A 23250-nucleotide genomic window follows, 5' to 3' on the forward strand; every position below is an offset into this window, starting at 1 on the left:
TGAACCATCAACCCTCCTGATCAGACTCAACACTTTGTTCTCCAGTGTGAGAGATAGCTGTCCAGTACTGTGTGGAGGTGACAGTCCCCCAGGGTAAGTTGTTATACAATCAGCCATGAGGGTGGATTCTTCCCTTACTAGTATTCAGACATGATTGTATATTTTACCCCTACCCCCAAATATGGTGGTGACCTGAGCACTTCCATAATTGCAAGAATACATATGGTCCTGATTCCTACATATTTGCCCATGGGGCCACAGCCCACATCCTCTGTGCATTGGCTGACTGCTGTAGAAAACCCTTCATTTACTACTAAAGAATCAACAAACCAGGTGAGGACCGGCTTTCTCTCTTCCCCCCAAAACATGTGCATGCCCATCATACACCTGAGCAACTACTCACACTAGGGTCATTCCATTTGGGCTGTAGTTATCCATATACTGTATGCCACATTGTTGGCAAACACTGCCTTTGAGAGAGACATTTTTAAAAATTGTCTTTTGAGATTACCTGTGTAATTGTATATGTCCAATTATATGAATAAATTGTAATGTACAAAATAAATAGTTGCTGGTCTTCATCACCAGTCACATATTTGAGTGCTCTTAGTCTCTTCTGGTTTATATATTATATTTTTATTGCCTTTAACATCTCTTATTAACATAAAGAATTGAGCAATACACAGATCACACAATTGGATGCTTTGATTCTCGTATCATATAAGTTTATAAAAAGTTCATCCTGCCACCCCATCTCAGTGAAACACAAACCATACATCTTAATGGTCCTACTCTTTGACTTGAGTGAAACACCATTGCAGAAGCATTACTACTAATAAGACCCACCCTGTAAGCACCAAACATAATCATTCCACTTCATGGTAAATGAGATATCATTGTTCATACAGATATTAAAGTAAGAAATCTTTATGAAATATTGTTGTGTACAGAAATATTTTAATATGCTTATTCATCTTAGAAAAGCAATAAATAGATACATAAAATAAAGTAAAGCCTGAGGATCATTTATTATGCACAGCTTCTAAAATAGCCTTCAAATGGATAAATGGAATCCTTTTAGTGATTGTAAACTACATTTACCATTGCAAAATAGATCCATTCAACAGCCAACTGACAGTGAACTACCTGTCATTAAGACATTGACAGGAAGTTAATTAAATAGTATATTAAAACAAACAAACAGGAAGAATGCAGAGTCCCTGTAATTACAAGTACGCAGGTAAAAGGTGCACTCTCTAAAGCCAAAAACACAGCATCCATGGGACCGGACAACATCCCAGGCTGCATTTTACACGAACTTCAGAACGAACTGGCTCCCTACTTAAGCACCATGTTCAATAATAGCCTCACATCAGGCTTTGTGCCCACTGAATGGCGCACAGCAACAGTTATCCCACTCCACAAAGGGGGAGCCACCACTGATCCCGGGAACTATCGACCTATTAGCCTGATGAGCCTGGTCTGCAAGGCCATGAACATATCATCATGGAACTCATAAACAAAGACATTGGTAACCTCCAAACTCTGGATCCCACCCAGTTCGGGTTTGTGAAAGGCAGATCATGCCTTCTGAACCTGATCGACTTCTTTGAGGCAGTCACCAAAGCCGTGGATGAGGGTAAGGTGGTTCACACAGCCTATCTTGACCTCGCTGAGGCTTTCGACACCATCCCCCATTCTGGAATTATAGCTAAACTCACTAAACTAGGTATAAATCCCTATGTCACAAGATGGGTTGCCAACTGGCTCACTGACAGAACCCACACTGTAAAAGTTGCAGACTCCAAATCTGACCTCAAAGCAGTGACAAGTGGAGTAACACAGCTTTCCGTCCTGGGACTTCCCCTGTTTGGTATCTACTTCTCCGAAGTACAGGCCAACACAGAAGGCCTCTGGCTAATGAAGTTCACAGATGACTGCAAACTAGGAGCCATAGTCAAGTCCCCAGATGATGTGGACATCCTACAGAAAGACCTCACTGAGACAGCTACCTGGTGTTAGAGTCATGGCCTCAAGCTCAATGCCAAAAAGTGCAATGTCATCCCCTTTGGTAAAAACTCTGTACCCTTGAACTACCACATAGGCAGCAATCTACTTAACACCGAATGCATGATAAGAGACCTTGGGACCCAGGTGGACAGTAGTCTCTCCTTTGATAGTCACATTGCCACAGTAGTCAAGAAGTCCTATGTGGCACACCTCATCCTAAAAGGGTTCTCATCCAGGAAAAAAGAGGTCATTGTTCCCCTCTACTCGACACTCATTAGACCCATTATAGAGTATAATGCCCCTTTTGGAATGTACCTCACAAGACATCTGCAGCAGCTGGAAAGGCCACATAAGTACCTCAGAAAGAGGATCACTGGCCTCAAACTAATGCCCTACACTGACCACCTCAAAAAACTCCAGCTTTACTCCGTAGCATATCACCTACTCCAAGGTGATCTATGCCTAACATATACAGCTATGTCAAACCCAGAGCTGTTGGACATGCTACACCTAAAGAAATCCCAATCCCTCCAAGCTTCATGCTCTAGGGACCTAAACCTTGTCACCACAATAAACAGGACACACTGGAGGGATAGATTCCTATCCCAGAGACTTCCTATACTCTGGAACAAGCTACCCATCTATGTTAAGCAAAGTTCTTCATTAGCACTCTTCAAAAAAAATCTTGATGAGTGGATGGGAAATAGGAAATACACCCCGGGGGTCACTTCTGTGTCTCTGCTCAACAGTGGCACAGAAAAATAACTTTCTTGGGTGGCGTAAGCCATGGAACCTTGCTGGCTAAGCTTACGTAGGCCTTTGGGCCGATAGCCTAGTACCTACCTATGAACCTATAAAGAATATATCCAGTTTTGAATTAGAAGTTCTCCATTAAAAAGGCAGCTAAAAGTCATTTAATGCCATAACATGAATGACATGCACCATGAAGTCAATACATCTGTTTACTGTGAGTGAGCATGGACAGATTAATCGATACGCTCACTAGATAAAGAGGATGCCTTCATTTTCTGGAGTGTAAGGATCATTCTTCATGTTAAGATAAAACCATTGTACAAGGGACTCATTTAATGAAATATTTTTATTGTATCTGGTGTACAATAGTAATAGTCCTTGCTGGATCACAGATGAAACAGGGTTTACCTGCCTTCTGGCAAAATTTACCAAATGGGGCTTCACCATTATGAATGTGAGTAAACAACTGAGGTCCTGAGTAAATCCTGCTTTACCCATGGTTGAGCAGTAATTGCTAGTATGCAAATTGTTTTATAAAACCTTTAGTTGAAGGTGGTCCCCTGTGGATGATGATGATGATGATGATGATGATGATGATGATGACGATGATGATAATAATAATAATAACCATTATTATTATTATTATTATTATTATTATTATTATTATTATTAATAATAATAATAATATTATTATTATTATTATTATTAATAACATGATTATTATTAATATCATTATTAATTGTATTATTATTAATAATAGTATTATTATTACTATTATTATTATTACTATTATTATTAATATTATTATTATTATTATTCTCTATGAACCGTTCAGAAACTCAGACCACTGGGCAATGCCCTGCAGTATGCATAGAGTTGGAATGTTTACAGTGTGAATTATCCACCAATGTTATAATAATGTACAGAACCATACTGATGCATTGCTGTAAGTACAAATTAACCCAGTAGCGGTAGCCATGGATTGGAAAAAAATACATTCAGGTAAGTAGGGCTATCACAATGTCTCAGTCTAGCAGTTTAGAACACATTACCTAAATTGTTAGATAAATACATACTTGTCCTAGATCTAAAACTAATAATTCTTTTTGTCAGGACAGTTTTCGTATACTTACAAGTTCCTTTTTCTTCATGCACTCCATCAACATAACAAAAAGCTGATGTGCTTGGTGTCTGCTGTGGTTAAAAGTTTTCTGAATAGTTACAAGAAGTTGGTCCCTTAGGGACTCACTGATTATGCTGAAATACAAAACAATAAGTGGCTTTGTTATTCATTTCATATGATTATTTCATGGATCTAAAATATATAACTTCAAATGCAGTTGGCAATGCAACTTTTAACTCTTTAACTTGACAATATTAATGAAATATACAGTGACAGAAGTTCAGATTGAAAACAACTCTCCTTTTAATTCTTTCAAAATTATAACACAAACCTTGCTTTATCACTCTCATTTGGGATGAAATTTATTTATGAACTTGGAAACATAACCCAGTGAAAAGTGGTGATCATTCTGTGTGAGATGATTAATGAATTGAAAAGGTACTACAGATAAACAAGGTCAGACTACATTGGAAAAAAAGGGTCAACTGACAAAGTATGAAATCTGGAGCTGCTCTTATACTAACATCCAGGCATGGATAGAGGAAAGGTTATTTGGAGACATAAACATGTCAGAACTGTCATATTGTCTACGAGTGCTTTTGATGACCATAGACATAGTGTAATATAGTCATGCCATTTACGTTATATTTAAGCAATTACTCATGACATTGGTTCATAGGTTAGTACTAAGCTAACTGCCCTTGCAAGTCAGTATAAGCCTAGCCAAGTATCCCTTGTGAGACTCAAACCCTGCACCTTGTCTTTGTAAGGAAAGCACCTTAACCATTAGGCCACCCTCCCAACCTGAGCACATTTATTGGGGGAGTGATAATATCTTAGGCGAGTTGAAAGACATGAGGCGTTGCCATGTTCCCTCATAGCATCTGCAATGTTGAGAAACAGCAGTTTGTTAAGATTTGGTCTACTCTGAATAATATACTTACAGCTCAATGGCAGAATGTGTTGCATTTTGATATTTCTATTGTCACAAAACTTTTGTTACTTTAACCCTCAGAGCCTGGCCTATTGCAGTGGTCCCTACTTTTAAACATTTGGAATTAAATTACGTAATAAATTAACTTTCACTAACTATGCAGAAAGAATTTGTACATTAGTTAATTATGTTGTAGGTCTTGTTCAATCCACATTCAGATATTTAAGTCACAAAGTTCTAATGGAATTGCTTGAAAGTGTAATAGTCCTTTCCTTGAATGTGACAAGATTTATAATTGTAGCAAAACAAACAGAATATAATTTCTTGACATCAGTACAAATAAAATTTACAAAAAAGATGCTCAGCTATAAGGGATATGTTTTGTATCATAGACTAATCTCTCTTCGTGTGTATTGTATTTAGTACAGGATTATTAGAGCCAAGTTAATTATTTCCTTTAAGGCATTCTATTATAAACATTTACAGGGTTCTTTGAGACTTGAAATTCATGTCTCTGGTAAAATTCCAATGAAAATCTGATAAGGATAATCATAATAATGATTTATATAACAGATAAATTGTCTATAGAATATGGAACACATTTCTTATCTCCATTTAAACTTTTTAAAATGTTATTTGGTTTGAAAAGGCATCAGATAATTCTACAGTATGATTAATATAGTCACAATCTTCATAGATATTCGCTCCTAGAAGACTAACAGGCTTAAAATGAAGTTGATGAGTTTTCTTTTCATAAATTGGCAGGAATCCATGGAGAAGATGAATACAGCTCTTTACTGAGCTTTATTTCCATTACACTACTAAAGCATATTTTTTTTTCAAATTGCACCATTTAGTATATCAAATTAGGGTTAGCGTGAAAATTCAGAATTGTAAGTAAACAATATCAATTAATCTGCTTCATATTAATGACTGACTCCTAAGTGATAGAAGAGGAACTGCATGTTAGCCATAGAGTGACACCTTGCTTTTAACATTTCATCTCCACAATGTGAAACACTGCCTCTTATAATGTGGAACAAATGGGCAAAATATGAAACATTTACAAACAACCTCATCATGTAAGCTCGGATCATGATTAATAACTGTGTCTTCATACTTACATACATTTCTTTTAAGAAATTAATATGCATTAATATAATTTAACAAGGACATATTCTACAAAAAATCCCAAGAATGAGTGTTTGACAGATACTTTCAATGTTGAACAGCATGGAACACTGAACTTTTAAGACTAAAATGAGGAATATTTCTCATAATGGGGTATAGTTGACAGGTATGACCAATATAACAGTTAAATTACTATTACAGACTTGATTTTATATGGATATTCTTATTGCATGAGTAACATTTTGCCTCTGATCTGTCCCTGCAGGATTCATAGTCAGTGGTTTCACTGTATGCTTGGTAGTATAGGAAAGAGGTGAATTTAGGGTCTTTCTTTATTTAGAGATTTACATGTTGAAGTTATTTCTCACCATTTATTAGTTTTCCATTTGACTTTAGCACTTATGACTGAGAACAAAGAAGATACATCTCATGTTCTGCATGATAAAGAACTCAAAGGAGAAGTAAATATGGGAGTATTGCCATTTAAAAATCAGCAAATAGGCTGTAAAATATTTGAGTTTTCTGTTAATATGATAATTTTCCTTACTGTGTATTTGCAGCAGTGATGCATATGGAGCCTTTTATCCATTTGCTGCTAATATTTTATGGATTAGTCTTGATGTTACCATTTGGTTGAAGCCCATTTTGTAAATGCAGTTATAAAGCATTGCCAATACCTGCAAATGCTTCAAAATGGTGTCAGGTCAGATGGACAGAGAAATGCTATCTGCCTGTTCCACAGCACGCAAAGATCTGAGTAGCAACCCAGGCAACAGAAGACTAGCTAAGTGGTGGGGTGAGTAGGAGGCAGAGAGGTGGAAATTGGGTTTGCAGCACAGTACAAAAATAGCTCTTGGGCAGCATGTGTGTGGGTGCATGTGTATGCTTGGGAAATAACGGGGATAAGTACAAATAAATAAATAAATAAATACATGTATACATACATACATAAATACATATATACATAAAAATAAATGAATAAATAAATTAAGTAAATAAATAATGAAAATAAATTAAAGAACAGCATGTAACAGTTCCTCCACTGATCCTTCAACTTAACTCTTAGTGATATTTGTGTATTAATGGAGAAGTGGAATTGTTATATTTTAACATACTAACTATTCAAATGTTGGAATGATTTACTTAGGCATTTAATCCAAGAACTACAAGTAATCAAATTTAGGGTTTTGTAGATGATTTTGTAATCATGTAATCTGATCAAAACTCTGTAATTTGGACACTTAGTTAAGAGAGACAATTAGCAGTCAGCTAATTACCATTGGTGATGAGTTAGGTCAGATGCAAAGAGCCCCTGGTGGACAGAATGAGGAAGCTCAGAGAGAAGTAATTAATTGTGTTGAGAGTGACATAGCAGATGCTTCTGGGTGGGATGAGTTCAGCTCACACCTACAGAACAGTATCTGCCGAAGACCTCAATAGATAAAACTGTGACAATCAACTGTGACCAAACGGGGTTATTAATTGTTATGATGTTATTCCCAAGGACCTGCTGTTGTGCACTGGTGAGGAATAAAGCTGTCAGAAAAGATAAAGGGCAGGATTCACGATGGCTTGCACGGAGTCTAAGAGTAGTGTAAGACTCCATGCAGCCATCGCGATCCAGGAACAGCCTGAATGTGCATGCAAGAGAGCACCTAAAACGGCTCTTACACAGGCAGGGCGTGGATATGCTAATTACCTCACTTGCAGCCGAAAGGCATGCAAATGAGGTAATTTTGTGATCCAGGAAGCAGAAACCTGCCCGTGTAAGAGCCGTGTTATCTGCAGAAATGTACTCAGTTGATAACTGAGTACCGTTCTGCAAATAACACAATAGAGCCTTGTCAGCTCCAAATAAAGGTTGCAAATGTCCCAGGCAGCATGCCAATGGCCAAATATGTGGCCACTGTCAAGGTACCCTGATGCAAACATGAAATAAAAATGCGATCGCCGATGTTTAAACGTAGCGCAGCATTGCGCAAATGGGCTGCGCCATAAAAAAACAGAAAAATAAAAATATTAAACCCACAAATGTGGGCTTATGCAAAGCATGAGTTTAGAATGGAAGGGAATAGCAGGCTAAAACAACATGGCCACCGAGTAGGGGTTGCTAAGTGGGGAAGCGGAGTGTAAGACATGTAACTAAGCATTAGTAGGCAATCCTATGTAAATGAGTGGTAGGATAGTGAATCACACTGTTACATAGAAAATGAGCACATTCCGTGCAGTGTAGGAGTAGGATAAGGGGGAGTAACAGAGTAGGAGATAGGTGACATCACAGGGGGGAATGTATGAAAGGAATGCAGCTCATTGGAGCACAGTGGCATGTGAAAGCTGTCAGTCACACATCATGGAAAGAGGAGTGTCAACAAGTAGGGATGGGAAAGCCAAGAAATGGAAGGTGTACATTATGGATAACACCAAAGTTTCTTGCTGGACGTGCATGCGCACGTGTGCGCGCTGGTAGGTACGAGTAAGCTAGAGTGCACCCGTGTAAGCGTGAGTGCGCGTGTTTAAGGCAGAATAAGCATGTAGGAGCCTGTTTAAACACCTGTAAGCTTGTTTGCACTGGTGTGCACGCATTTTAACCCGAATAAGCAGATTCTAGTCCGTCTAAGCATGTGTTCACGCGTGTTAGCCACTGTGAGCATGATTTTGCTGGTATGCATGTTGCTCCCCCCTGAGGAAACAAAAGGGAAAAAGGAAGCATGGGAAATAGTAGGAAGCTAGCAGGGATTACTGGCAGAGCTAGCAGGTGAAAACAATCAGAAGCAGGCAATTACACAGGCAGAACAGTAGCCCAGCCCAGCACTTAAAACTCTGCAAACAACAGTGCAGAATGTTTCTCTCAAGAGACACTGCAACAGAGGAGTAAACTATTAGAAGTGAAAACTGAAAAAGCTTCACTCAGACCAAAAATGCTAGGGGCTGCCATAGCTGTTATAAGGAGACATATGCAACTTGCTGAGGGTGGTGACTATGCAAATGCTGCCAGACAACCCACAGTGAGGAGGCGGAGAAGAGTGTACAGGCCCAGGATCACCTACCAGGGGTTACATGAGCTGGAGATAGTGGAGCGCTATAGAGTGGACAGAGACCTCCTGCAGCAAATTGTTGAGCTGTGCAGGCCACGCCTCACACACAGAACCAACAGAGGGGAACCCATCCCAGTGGAAACCAAGGTATGTGTTGGCCTAAGAATACTAGCAACAGATATCTTCCAGAGACCAACTGGTGATATGATGGGGATATCACAGGCATCAGCATCCAGGGTACTGCACCAGTTCCTGGATGCCATGTCAGCACATGTCGGTGAGCATGTATATTTCCCCAATTCCCGTGAGGTATTGGCCAGCAATATGCGTCTCTTCCAGCAAATAGCGGAATACCCTGAGGTAGTGGGTGCAATAGACTGCATGCATATATGCATCAAAGCACCAGCCGGTGAGCGGGGTAGGGCCTACATTAACCGCAAGAGCTTCCCCTCCATCAACTGCCAGGTTGTGTGTGATGCCCAGGGCATAATAATGAATGTGTGTGCTGGCTGCCCTGGAAGCTACCATGATTCCCATATCTGGCATTTGACGCAGCTGTACCAGACATTTGCCAATGGGGACATCCCACATGGTCACTTAGTGGGGGATGCTGGCTATGCACTGGAGCCGTGGCTGATGACACCCATCAGAAATGCACACACACCTGAACAGGAACGCCATAATGAGGCACACGCACAAACACAAAATGTAATCGAGCATGTGTTTGGGCTGCTCAAGTCATGGTTCCGGTGCCTGGACACATCTGGTGGAGCCTTGCAGTACTCACCAACTACATGTACCCACCCAAATTGTCATGGTATGTGCTATGCTACATAATATGATTCTGCAAAAACAGCTGCAGCAGGACCAGCATAGGGCTGGGCCAAACAGCCCCTCACCATTGCCAAGCCAATCACAGGCAGAGCGTGACTCGGAAGAGGAACAACCTGAGCCTGCCCCAGTAGGCAGAAGGACGCATGCCCAGTATGCCTTGGCCTTGGCAAAGCGGCAACACATAGCACATACACTGGCTCAGTAGGAACCCAGGAAATTATACCTCTCTCTGACTCACACATATAGTGAAAGGGATGCCTAAGTTGACACAACCTGCTATCAAACATGTACAGGGAGTGTATTATGTGCATCCAACATAGACAGCCCTGCAGCACCACCTGAGGCATGATTGCCATGTGTTAAGCAATGTAACATCATGTAGTATATGCAAACTTGATGACCCTGACTAACATTCTACCCTCACCAAGCATGATGCCACAATATGAAGACGAGATGATCAATTACAATAATTGGCTTAAGTATTGCTGTTAGTCAAAGGGGATCCAATGCGTGCCAGCCTGGGATGACATGCTAAGCAAGACACGATGCTCCACCTGCTAGGGATGGTATGCACCTATCAGTCCTGGCCTTTAGGATACTGGCAAAGGCTGTTGTCACCCCCACTGTGCCTTGAATAGGTAAGGCTCAAAACACAAACCCACCTCCGTAGGTATCACAAGGGATAAGAATCTAGATGTAATGCTACCCAATGCCAGATGTCTAAACTGCAAGATGCATGCAGTCTAAACTCCCCTCAGCATGGAGAATGTTGATATCTGTCCTGTAACAGAAAAATGGGTTAAGGCTCACAAGAGCACCCTAACACTACCAGGTTACACCTCATACTGTGCTTTACATCCCCAAAACATGGAACAAACTACAAAAGGAGGGTGAGTAGCAATAATTGTCAAGGATAACCACACCCCCATGTTGGTACCACAACAAGAAGCAGCATGGACTATCCATGGTCAAGTAACAGTGGCTAAGACTGCCTGCCAGTTTGTAGCCTGCTACAGACTACCCTCCTAATGCCAGGAACTGCACTTGGCCTACGTTGGAACACATGGAAATATCAAGCTCTCCAAACAACATTATATTGGGTGACTGAAAATACTGAAACATAGACTGGGAGCATTATTCCAGCTCCAACACCCTAGGCCAAAGGTTCCTAGAATCCATAAACCAAAATGCTCAGGAACAACGTACCACTCCAACAAGAGGGGTAAGCATACTGGATATGATAATCAGCAACATGGGTACTCTATGGCCAGATGAGAAGTGTATCCCTCACTGGTAAGATCAGACCATAGAGTAATCACACTGGATATTCACATCCTGACCACAGTCCCTGGCCAGAAAACCACAGTGAAAAACATGTGTAAAGGAAATGTTGCACTCCTCCAAACTGATGTGGAATCCATTAAAGGCCCTGTGCCTGTGGAAAATATGGGCCACACCTCAGAACCCTTTATAAATGCATTCTATGAACACAGTCAGGAATGCATGGATTATGCAATCCCAAATAAAACCAAGGCCCAATACCATACACGCAGGCATCTGGCATGGTGGACCCCAGCCATTACCAAACCATGCAAGAGAATGAGGAAGCCACTACATGATAGAGCAAACCCAAAAAGGAAGTAATCTCTGATCAGTATTATGGCAATAAAATATGGCCACTCATAAAATCCACTAAGGCCAGCTACAACAAGTTGAATCTGTGAATCTTGGGCAATGTTACACCTGCACCATGTACACAGACAACCCCCTCCCCAAGAAATACAAATATATGTGAGAGATGCAACCACGTCTCCAAACTGGAGGCTGAGCTCTCTCAACTCAGTACTGTCTAAACTAGTCAGGAGGAGAAGGTAACCACACACACCACAAGCCCAGTCTCACATAGACCTATCACAACTGCAAACCAAAGACATTAACACACAAAAACATTCCCGGAGGCTCTAATTAAAAACCTCCAAATCAACAGAGGCCTCCAAAGCAGACACCCAAGCAACCACTACCCCAAACATAGCACATGCAACACATAGTACACAAAGTTGATGTGCCAAACAATCACAGCCCATAAGGACAAACAACATGCCTGATACACTTGTAATAGGTGACTCCATAGTCAGACACACTGATGTCCCGCTCACCAGACTGAACAAGGAAAAGGGTACAGTAAGCTGCCTGTAGGCTGCTACAATCTGCCACATAACACAAGCATGCAGGTCACTCCAAAGCAAGTACAAATATGACTCAGTCATTGTCCATGCTGGTGTGAATGACCTGAGACGTACCTCCCTGGACTACATGTAAAGAGACATAGAGGAGCTCTCCGATTATGTAGGCCAGGCCAGTATGACTCTGACCCTGAGCAGCATCCTACCCCCACCAAGAATGATGCCATAGTACAAACACAGAATGATCAGCTTTAACAATTGGCTCAGTTACTGGTGTCATTCCAAGGGGATCCAATGTGTGTCTACTTGGGATGTCATGCTTGACAAGCCACGCTGCTTTGCCAGGGATGGCTTGCACCTGTCACCACTGGGCGTCTGGATATTGGCTAAGGCTCTTGCCACCTCCATAGTGCCTTTTGTAGGCAAGGCTGAAAAGACAAACCCACCTCCCTAGAAAACATAAGTGGAAAAAACATAAGGGTAATGCTGCTCAATGCCAGAAGTCTAAACATCAAGATGCATGCCCTCGAGACCCTCCCCAGTATGGAGAAAATTGATGTCTGTGCAGTGATGGAAACCTGCATCAAGGCTCCTGAGAGCACCCCAGCACTACCAGGTTATACCTCATATCATGCTTTTCAGCCCCAAAACCTGGACCAAACCACAAAAGGAGGGGGAGTATCCATATTCAGCAAAGATACCCACACGTCCAGGTTACTGACAATGCACAAAGCATCAGAGACCATCTATGTGCAACTAACTGTAGGCAAAACCGCTGTACAGTTTGTAGCATGCTACAGACCACCCTCTCAGACCCAGGAACACCACTCAGCCTTCCTGAAGACACTGGAGAGTATGAATGTCTCCCCAAATACCAAACAAGGTACTCACAAATCACCACATAGGTGGTAATCCATTACGTATGGAAGAAGTAATCAGAGACCTAGGGACACAAGTGGACAGTAACCCCACATGTGACACTCACATTGCCAACGTGGCTAGGAAGACCACCTATATTGGCCACCTTATCATGAAAGGATTCACATCTACATCAAGAGAGGTCATTGTTCCCCTATACTCTTCTCTTATCAGGCCCATAATTGAGTACAATGCCCCATTTGGGATGTACCGTACCCGACACCTGCAGCAGTTAGAAAGACCTCAAAAGTACCTCACCAAGAGGATAAAGATTCTCAAACATTTGTCATATGCTGCCTGGCTGACAGCACCCCAGCTGTATGCAGTCACATACTGCATACTCAGAGGCGATGTATGCCCGATGTACAAGGTCATGTCCAATACAGAATTGATGGGCATGCTCCACCTCAGAAAATCCAAATCCATCAGAGCTGCGAGAGCGATAGATGTCAACCTCAACACATAAATAAATAGGATGTGCTGGAGGGACAGATTCATAACCCAGAGGCTCCCTACACTCTGGAACAGAATCCCACTCCATGTTAGGCAGAGCCCCTCACTGACTCTCTTCAACAGGAATCTTGCCAAGTGGATGGGAGATCGTAGATTTACACTGGGGGTCTTCACTGTGTCACATCTAGACAGAGGCACAGTAAAGTAAACCCTAAATGGGCATAATATTCACATAGCAAGGGGTGGCAAAAGCCACACACACTCTGGCTAGGCTTATAAATGCCCTAGGGCAGATAGCCTAGTATGAACCTATGAACCTATGAAGATACAAATTGTACAGGACACTAAGGATAATCACAAGGCTTTCTTAACTGATGGTAGGAACCTTGTTGGGAATTCACAGATATGCTCTGAATTACCAAATATTACAAACAATACAGCAAACCCACACACATTGCCAACATTCAACCTGACAGGTTCAGTGCAAACTCCCAAAATGCCAAATATCTATCCCAGCAGAGTGCTGGCCCCCTGACATTGCAGATGCTGAGGTAACAGCCAGCATCTTCAAAGCAAAACACACAGCATCAATGGTACGAGATGGTGTCCTGGGCTGTGTCCAACATGAACTCCAAGAAGAATGGAACGCCAAATAACACTACTGCTCAATTTCAGCCTTACCACAGGATATGTACCCAAAGAGCAGTGTACAGCAACAGTGGTCCCTCTCCACAAAGGTGGTGCCTGAATGGATACTGCAAACTATCACCCCAGAATCCTGACAAGCTTGGTCTGCAAAGCTATGGAAAGGATCATCATGGACCTCAGAAATAAAGATATTGGGGACCTACAGACACTGGACCCTACCCAGCGTGGCTTTCTTAAGGGCAGATCCTGCCCCTTAAACATGTTTGACTCATTTGAAACAGTCATCAAGGCCATTGATGTGGGGAATGTGGTCCACACAGCCTATCTGGACCTTGCAAAAGCCTTCCATACAATACCCCACGTGTTCATTATAGATAAGCTCACCAGCTTAAATATAAACCCCTATGTCAGTAGATGGGTTGCAAACCAGCCCAAGGATAGAACTGACATGGTCAGAAATGCTGCAGCCATGTCAGACTACAAACCAGCTACAACTGGCATCCCACAAGGCTCGGTCCTGGGACCTCCCTTGTTTGGTATATATTTCCCATAGGTACAGGCCAACATGGAAGGACTGTGTCTGAACAAGTTTGCAGAGGACTACAAACTGGGCACCATATCTGACCCTCCAGCTGACACAAGCATCCTACAAAAGGGCCACATAGAAACAGCCAACTGGTGCCAGAGCCATGTCATCAATCTAATTGCAGAAAAGTGTATAGTCATCCCCTGTGGATAAACAGTAAGTGCCCACCAATTACCACATAGGTGTTAACCCATTAAGTACTTTAGAAGTAATAAGAGACCTGGGGACACAATTTTATAGATATCTTGCATTTGACAACCATGTGGCTGTAGTGGTTACAGAAACATACCATATACCCACCTAATCATGAAGGTAGTCAGATCTAGATCAGAGGAGGTCATCATGCCTCTTCAGTCATCCTTCATCAGCCTCACAATTGAGTACAATGGCCCCCTGTGGGATGTACCTCAGCAGAAACCTCCAGCAACTGGAAAGACCCCAAAAGTACCTCACCAGGAGAATCAAAGAGCTCGAACAGATGCCATGTGTTGCCTGATTAAACAAACTGCAGCTCCACACAGTGCCATACTGCCTGCCCAGAGGCAATCTGTGCCTGATGTATAAAGCCATGTCCAAGCTGGAATCAATGAACATGCTGCACCTTGTACAATCTGAATGTCAGTGAGCTATGCACATGAGAGACCTGAACCCCAGCACTGACATACATAGGACATGCTGTAATGATTGATCCATAACCCAGAAGCTCCCTCCAGTCTTGAGTAAACTCTCAGTACAGGTTAGCCAGAGAGTCCCTCATTGACTCTCCTCAACAGGAATCTTGATGAGTGGATGGGAGATGGTAGGTTTACCCTGGGTATCACTGTTATGTCACAGGTAGACAGAGGCACAGTATACTAACCTTGAAATATGTCATGTCAAAATCCAGTTACAATGTGTGTTGAAGGACAAACACACTCTCTGACTAGCAGTAGAAATGGCCTAGGGCACATCGCTAGTGTTTGTCAATGTCCACCCAAGTTGTGGAATACACTACCAATGTTGGACAAGCCTGGTTTAAGTAGTCCATATCCGAACAAAATGCAACATGGTCATATGTGCACAACTGGCCCTTAACCAGTCTGGTGTGCTCACTATGAATATTTAAAGCAGTGATAGGACTGAAACCCAGGATACTGTCCACCACAGTGAAAGTACTGAACCAGTACACTATACGATATTACAGTGTTTGGTCAGTATGAAAGGATGTTAACAACTGTATGCAAACTATCCCATGGAAACCATGCAGGCACAGTATAATCCCTGTTGGGTTCAGACACAAATCAGTTGGGCAGTAAGTACACAACATGACTCCCAACACACAACTATAAATGTGAAATATTGTTGAAGTTCACACACAACCACAAATGTGGTGGACTGCAGATTTCAACATATGGAAAGCACACACTGGGCATGCTCGCACACTTTGATAAATGAGACATATGTCAGGCAACAAGCCATGGAAAGCCTGAACTGGGCATGCTCACACACTTAGGCCATGTCTCAGTTTAGCAGCTGGCCACACATATCTGGTATTTGTATGTGTTAATCCAGGAACCAACCACAATACAGCAATCTGCCCAGTGCACACAGTTAAATGACTACAGAGACATAAGTTAAATAGTGGATCCTTCTCATATTCAAACATCTTCCACACATATATAAGCTGTTCATAGAAACAGGGAAAGCTATGGCAATAAAGACCTGCAAACAGTTTATCAGCAACAAATATTGTGCATCTGAAAATTAAACATATGGGTGTAGAAGTCAATACTAGGCTGTTTGCCCTAGGGAATACAAGCTTAGCCAGAGTGTGCTTGGCATCTGCCTCCCCAGTACAGTAGGCTACTGTGCCTCTGTAAAGTAGGTCACAGAAGGCACCATTTAAGGTTAGTGTGCTGTGCCTCCATCAAGCAGGGGCACAGTGGAGATCCCAGGGGTTGAATTTGCAATGTCACATCCATGTGGCTGGTGTTTGCTGGAAGATGGTTGGCAAGGACTTATAACAGTAACTGGGCGTCAATTACAGACTGATGGGAGCCTTATCTGCAGTGTCTGGACAATGTCACTGTCAACACCTTGACGCGATGAGTTTGAGGGATTGAAGTGTCGTGCCAATACTGTTCAGAGGCATCCTCCCTCTGTGGGATATTGCTCTGTAATGTATTAGCTCCCTCCTTCTGTTGTACAGCTTATATATGTCTGGTGTACACCAGACAGGTCTCCTGTTGTGGAGGAGTCATGGGTTTATTTGGGATAGCATGATCAATGCAAACCTTCCAGATGCTCATAGAATGCTATTGTCAAGGATTATGCAGAGTGGCCTGTATAATCCTCCAGCATGGGTCCTTTGAAGTCTTCCACCCCAGTCTTCACAAGTGCAAAGTCTGCTTTTGATAAATACTTTGATTGCAGTGACTTCCTTGCCTGGAGATGGGGATGGGATATGGATGTCCAGGGAAAGTTGGGTATGGTCAGATATTAACAATGGTGGTCTACCTCTGGTGTGGAACATACAGTCCCCATGTTGCAGATGGTCAGGTCCAATATGTATTCCCCCTTGTGGCTGTGGTGAGTGGTCCTGCCATAGCACATGGATTCACAAATTGTAGTGGCTGTAGGGTGATGTTGTTGAGGCCTGAGTAGTTCCCCCACACAATGTACCTGTACCTGATGTTAACCACTGTAATGGTGTATGTGAACACCTTCATATCCTACACTGTTCCCAGGGAAGCAAAGTGTGTGTCCTGGATATGGGAGGGGTGGTCTGAACTGGTTGTGTTGTGTGTTACAGGTCCTGTGGTCATGAAGCATGGTATAAAACATAACCTGGCAGTGCTGATGTGCATATCTGACCCTGAAGTAGGCAGCTGTAAATGCATATATATGCTATCCCCCTAACTGACAGATAGTAATAGATGTACATACTTCTATATAAATAATGATGTCAGCACCCTATAAATACTGCAGGAGAAATACAGATACCCAGTAATTCGAATAGCGTGCTCCGCTAATGCGTCTCTCTCAAGTGTCGTAATATAGTTAGGTAGGGGTCTGAATCCTGCAAATGCTCAGTGTGTGTGTTTGGGTGAGGGGGATTAGTGTGTGTGCAATTCTGTGTGAAAGAAATGTCCCTTTTGGCAACTAGAAGAACACACTACATGATGCACATTCCTCTTTCTAAACACTGATGATGTCAGCACCCTATAAGTACAGCAGGAGAAGGAAAACCTTCCAGTAATGCGAATAGCGCGCTCTGCTAATGTGTCTCTTTCAAGTGTCGTAACGTAATTAGGTAGGGGTTTGAATCCTGCGAATACTAAGTGTGTGCCTGGGTGAGGAGGGTTAGTATACGTGCAATTTTGTGTGAAAGAAATGTCCCTTTTGGCAACTAGAAGAACACACTGCATGATTCACATTCCTCTTTCTAAACACTGATGATGTCAGCACCCTATGAGTACAGCAGGAGAAGCAAAACTTCCCAGTAATGCGAATAGCATGCTCCGCTAATGCGTCTCTCTCAAGTGTCATAATATAGTTAGGTAGGGGTTTGAATCTTACAAATGCCATGTGTGTTTTTGTGACACAGTTTGTCCATGTGTGTGGGGTGTTGCTCTTAATATTGTATGACATAGATCATATCAGTAATGTCAATGCACACATGAGGTATGTGTGTGCCACATAGACATATGTACCTGTGACCTTAAATAGTTCCCATGTGTGAAGCCTGCCTCATGTGAATACTTGTAATTTGCATCACACAACTTTTTGACTGTGGTTTTCTGTGCAGGGGCTGCATTTGGTATGTGAATATACAGTGAGAGTAGTCTATGGTGTCATCTTACCAGCGAGGGATATACTTCTGGTCTGGAGCATATAGTCCACATGTTGGTGATGAACAGGTGCAGCATGTTTTCCCCTCTTGTGGGAGTGGTAACAAGTTGTTCCATAGCAATCAAGTGTATGGATTCTATGAACCTTACACCTAGGGTGTTGGAGCTACAGTAATGCTCCCAGTCTATGTGTGGGTAAATGAAGCTGCCCAATATATTGTTGTTTGGAGACACCTGCAGATATTCATGTATTCTTAAGTAGGCCAAGTGGGTTACCTGGGTTTGGGAGTGTGGTGTGTGCCAGGCTATGAACTGAAAGGCAGTCTTACCCACTGTTAGTTGCACATGGATAGTCTCTGATGCTTCGTGCTGTGCCATCAACCTGGAGGTGTGTGTATCTTTGATGAATATTGACACTCCTCCTCCTGTTCTGTTTCGGTGCAAGTTTTGGGGCCGACAAGCATGGTATGAGGTATAACCTGCCAGTGCTGGGGTGCTTTTGGGGGCCTTGAACCAGGATTCTATTACTGTACAGATATTGATGTTCTCCATGCTAAGGACAGTTTTCAGTGCATGCATCTTGAGGTTTATACTGCTAGAGTTGAGTAGCATTACTATTAGTTTCCTATCCCTTGTGATACCTATGGAGGTGGTCTTGTCTTTTGAGCCTTGCCTAAAAAAGGCACTATGGGGGTATCAAGAGCCTTTGCCAATATCCGAAAGCCCATGGGTGACAGGTGCAAGCCGTCCCTAGCAAAGGAGTGTGGCTTGTCGAGCATGCCATCCCAGGCTGACAGGCATTGGATCCCCTTTGAATGACACTGAAACATAAGCCAATTGTTGAAATTGATCATCTTGTCTACATATTGTGGCATCACTCTTGGTGAGGGTAAGATGCTACTCAAGGTCAGGGTCATACCAGTCTGGGCCACATGCTCAGGGAGCTCCTCTATGTCTCTTATCATGTAGTCCAGGGAGGTACGTCTCAGGTCATTCACACTGGCATGGACACCGACTGAGTCATATTTGTACATGCCTTGGAGTGACCTGTGTGCTTGTGTTATGTGGCAGATCATAGCGCCCAACAGGCATCTCACTGTGACCTTCTCCTTGTTCAGCCTGGTGAGCGGGACGTCAGTGTACCTGATGATAGAGGCACCTATCACAAGTGTAGCAGGTGTGTTGTTTAGCCTTACGTGCTGTGACTGTTCGGCACACTGGCTTTGTGAGCTATGTGTTGCACGCGTTCTGTTCTGGGGTAGCGGTTGCTTGTGCGTCTGCTTTGGAGGTGTCTGCTGCTTAGGCAGACTTTTATTTAGAGACTCCGAGTATGTTTTTGTGTGTTTATTTGTTTGGATTGCTGTCATGGTAGGTCTATGTGAGACTGGGATTGTAGTGACTGTGGTTTCCTTCTCCTCCTGACAGGTTTTGCCAGTACTGAGTTGAGAGAGCTTAGCCTGCAGTTTGGCTATATGGTTGCATCTCTCACATGTGTTAGAATTTGTTGGGAGGAGGAGAGGGTTGTCTGTGTACATGAGGCAGTTGCAACATTGCCTCTAGATTCCCAGATTCACCAGCTGGACTGGAGAGGAGATTGACAACTGACCTTTGGACATGCTAGAATAGTATTGGGAATTCCTTTATAATTAACAACAAAAAGGGCCAATGGGGAACAAGGTACTCAAAGTGAGTTTGTGAGGGTGTAGTGCTTTTAATTTGTTAGTGCTGGCATATATAAATGCTTTAGTGAGCAAGTGCCAGGTAACTCAAATGCAATGTGTTACAGGTAACTTAATTGCATAAATGACAAACACTAACTTTCTGTCAAGTGAATCAAGGACATACGTACAGTAAGCAATGCAGATGTCACTAGGGATCCACAGAGGCGCTGTAAAGCTGCGTTTCAGGTGGAATTAGTGTTTCAGGGAAATAACAAGCAAACAAGCATACAAACAAAGCTACATTCAGCAGGCATGGATCTAGTCTATGCTACAGCAAACAAGGTGTACCAATTTCAGTAAGAAACAGTTCAAATATGCAGGCACTATAAGCCTTTAGCCAGAAATTCCCAGCTCAGACGGGCAGAGTCCAGCCTCTCCTCCCACAAGAGTGCAGACCATGAACCTTCGTAATGTCAAATAACTGGCCTGAAGCCCAAGTGCTTAAACCAGAACTAATACACATTTATAGTAACAGACACTGAGCCCTCAATCAGCAGTTCCCAACTTAGTAGGCTGTATGCTACCTGTCCTGCCACCACAGTATCCCTGACATTTAATGAGACTCACCTCCTGTCATAGTTAGTTGTGTGTTTTGGGGCTGTCAAGCATGGTATGAGGTGTAACCTGGTAGTGCTAGGGTGCTCTTGGGAGCCTTGAACCTGTTTTCTATTACTGCACAGATATCAACATTCTCCATGCAGAGTAGAGGTTGTACTGCATGCATCTTGTGGTTTACATGTCCACCATTGAGTATCATTACTTCCATTTTCTTATCCCCTGTGCTACCTATGTAGGTGGCCTTCTGTTTACAGCCTTACCACCAGAATGCAAAGATGTGCAGACATTACACTATGGTAATTAATAGGGGTGTACCAAACAATACAATGACAATCATACTGTTAATGCATCTGGCATGCTGGAATATACCCACAATGATATCATTACACTGTACAGTTGACAACATGATAATATTACTACACATCTATGTAGTCACCCTGTGCATCAGCACCATGTTAACTGGTCCTGCATCGATGTTACAGATTGCAGGAGGTGACACAGTTTCATCACATGCACAGGGTGTGTACTTGGTATGCCTGAGTCTGCCACTGATACAACCAATCGACATGTATGTGTGTGTGTGTGCTAGTGAGGGACAACCATAGAAGATGGGGCAATGTTGATGCAGTGTGTGCATGTATGTGTTAGCCCTAGGTGCTAGCATTATGCATGTGTGTATGCATGCACACAGTTCCACCTCGTGGCTGCCATATATGGGTGTTTGTGGACATCCACAGACTGTACCTGCCAGGTCATACAGATCACTGTCTCTGGCCATGGACATGGTATCTGTGCCTGGCAGGGGTGCTACGGACAGTATCAGGCACTAAGCCAGGCTGGGTACTGTCATCAGAAGCAAGTGGTTGATGACTGGAGACATGTCCTTGCTGGGACTGTCCAGAGCCACGTGCACGTGGTCTCCTAGGGCGGTCTGATGACAGCACAGACCCAGCATTGTTGGGGCTGGTACTGGCACTATGGGAGTGGCCGCAGGTTTGTTGTCGTCCACAATGACTGCCAGCTGCTGCTGTTGCTGGCATTCGTCCACATCGATGCCTCAACCATCCTGTGCTGCCGGGCTCATGGACATGTAGTTGTGGAACAGATCTAATGTGTCCCCCCAAAGTCAGTCAATGACCTCGGTAAAATTACGGATGGCAGCCGCAACGTCATGCATAGTGTCATTCATAGCAGTGCGATGTGCTCTCAGACCCTGTCTGGTGTACCGTTCCATACGTGACTGTGCCTGCATTACAGCCCGGAACATAGCTGAGGTTGAAAGACCTCTGTGGGCACGTCTGACAGGGGCTGTATGACCACGGATGCTCCCACGAGAGCCCCTGGACATCTGCCTTTGTGGTACCATGTCAGGACTCTGGCCATGGCTGCTGTGAGGGGATGCATGTGCCACTGATACCACATTACCCTGGTCAATACCCACTGTATGCTGTCCATCACCTAGGGATATTGGTGACAATGGATGTATTGGCAGGATGACTGTGAGCATTGATGGGGTTGACAGCTGTGTACTGTCGATTGGCTGACCAACAACGGACCCTGTCACACCTCCCTGTGCCATTACACAGGTATCATCATTATTACTATCCCCAGCAGCAGATTCAGGTTCCCTGCTGCACACCACCAGAGCAGCACCAGAACCTGTGAGAGAAAGACAGGAAACACAGTTTACAATGTCTACACAATGTTGCCACACATGGGCACATGCACACATGGGCACATGCACACATGCACACATGGGCACATGCACACATGGGCACATGCACACATGGGCACATGCACACATGCACACACGCGCACATGCATACATGTGCACATGGGCACATGCACACATGCACACATGGGCACATGCACACATGCACACATGGGCACATGCACACATGGGCACATGCACACATGCACACATGCACACATGGGCACATGCACACATGCACACATGAGCACATGCACACATGCACACTCCTCAGTACATGAGATACAAACACACAGACACAAACACACCTGCAATCACACACATAGCAAAACCATTTTAGGGTATTATTACTATTATTATCATTAGTATTAAAGGATTGTTATTACACACTCACCAGCATGGATTGGCTGCCTTGCTGTTACACCAGGGGGACCTGCACAAATAAGACATTTATTGTCAGTGGGCACAACTGTGCCATTGATACTGTGAGTATGATACAGTTCAGTAGTACAACAGTTGGCTTTCACAGGTCTACTGCCGATATTGAGAATATCACTCTTACACAATAATTACCAGGATAACAGCTACAAACACAGTACACACCTCACACATGCATAAACTACCAGTGTAGAGAACAGTCAGCTATAGATAGGGCATGTTACCTGCACGCTCTAAGTCCTTCTGCTGGGTGGCTCCAGCCTCCATCATTACACATGTGTGCGGATGTTGTTGTTGTTGGGCTGGAGCCACAACACTTAGGAGGAGCCCCTCCAGTCTGGTGGGGGGTGTATAGCTGCCCCACCACCTGTGGCAAGCTGTTGC

At 43.2% G+C, this 23250-nt stretch overlaps 1 protein-coding gene across 1 annotated transcript in view; it reads right to left on the reverse strand.

The window, feature by feature from the left end:
* The window catches only part of TRPM1 (transient receptor potential cation channel subfamily M member 1), an 841064-nt gene that overhangs the window by 668883 nt on the left and 148931 nt on the right, over nucleotides 1-23250 (reverse strand). The window contains exon 7 of the mRNA XM_044078483.1: nucleotides 3897-4020. Coding sequence (XP_043934418.1) covers nucleotides 3897-4020 — 124 coding nt within the window. The remainder of the gene's footprint in view (nucleotides 1-3896; nucleotides 4021-23250) is intronic.

The sequence above is a fragment of the Protopterus annectens genome, chromosome 7.part1 (assembly GCF_019279795.1).
Source record: "Protopterus annectens isolate FY-2018-M chromosome 7.part1, PAN1.0, whole genome shotgun sequence".
Taxonomy (NCBI): Eukaryota; Metazoa; Chordata; order Ceratodontiformes; family Protopteridae; genus Protopterus; species Protopterus annectens.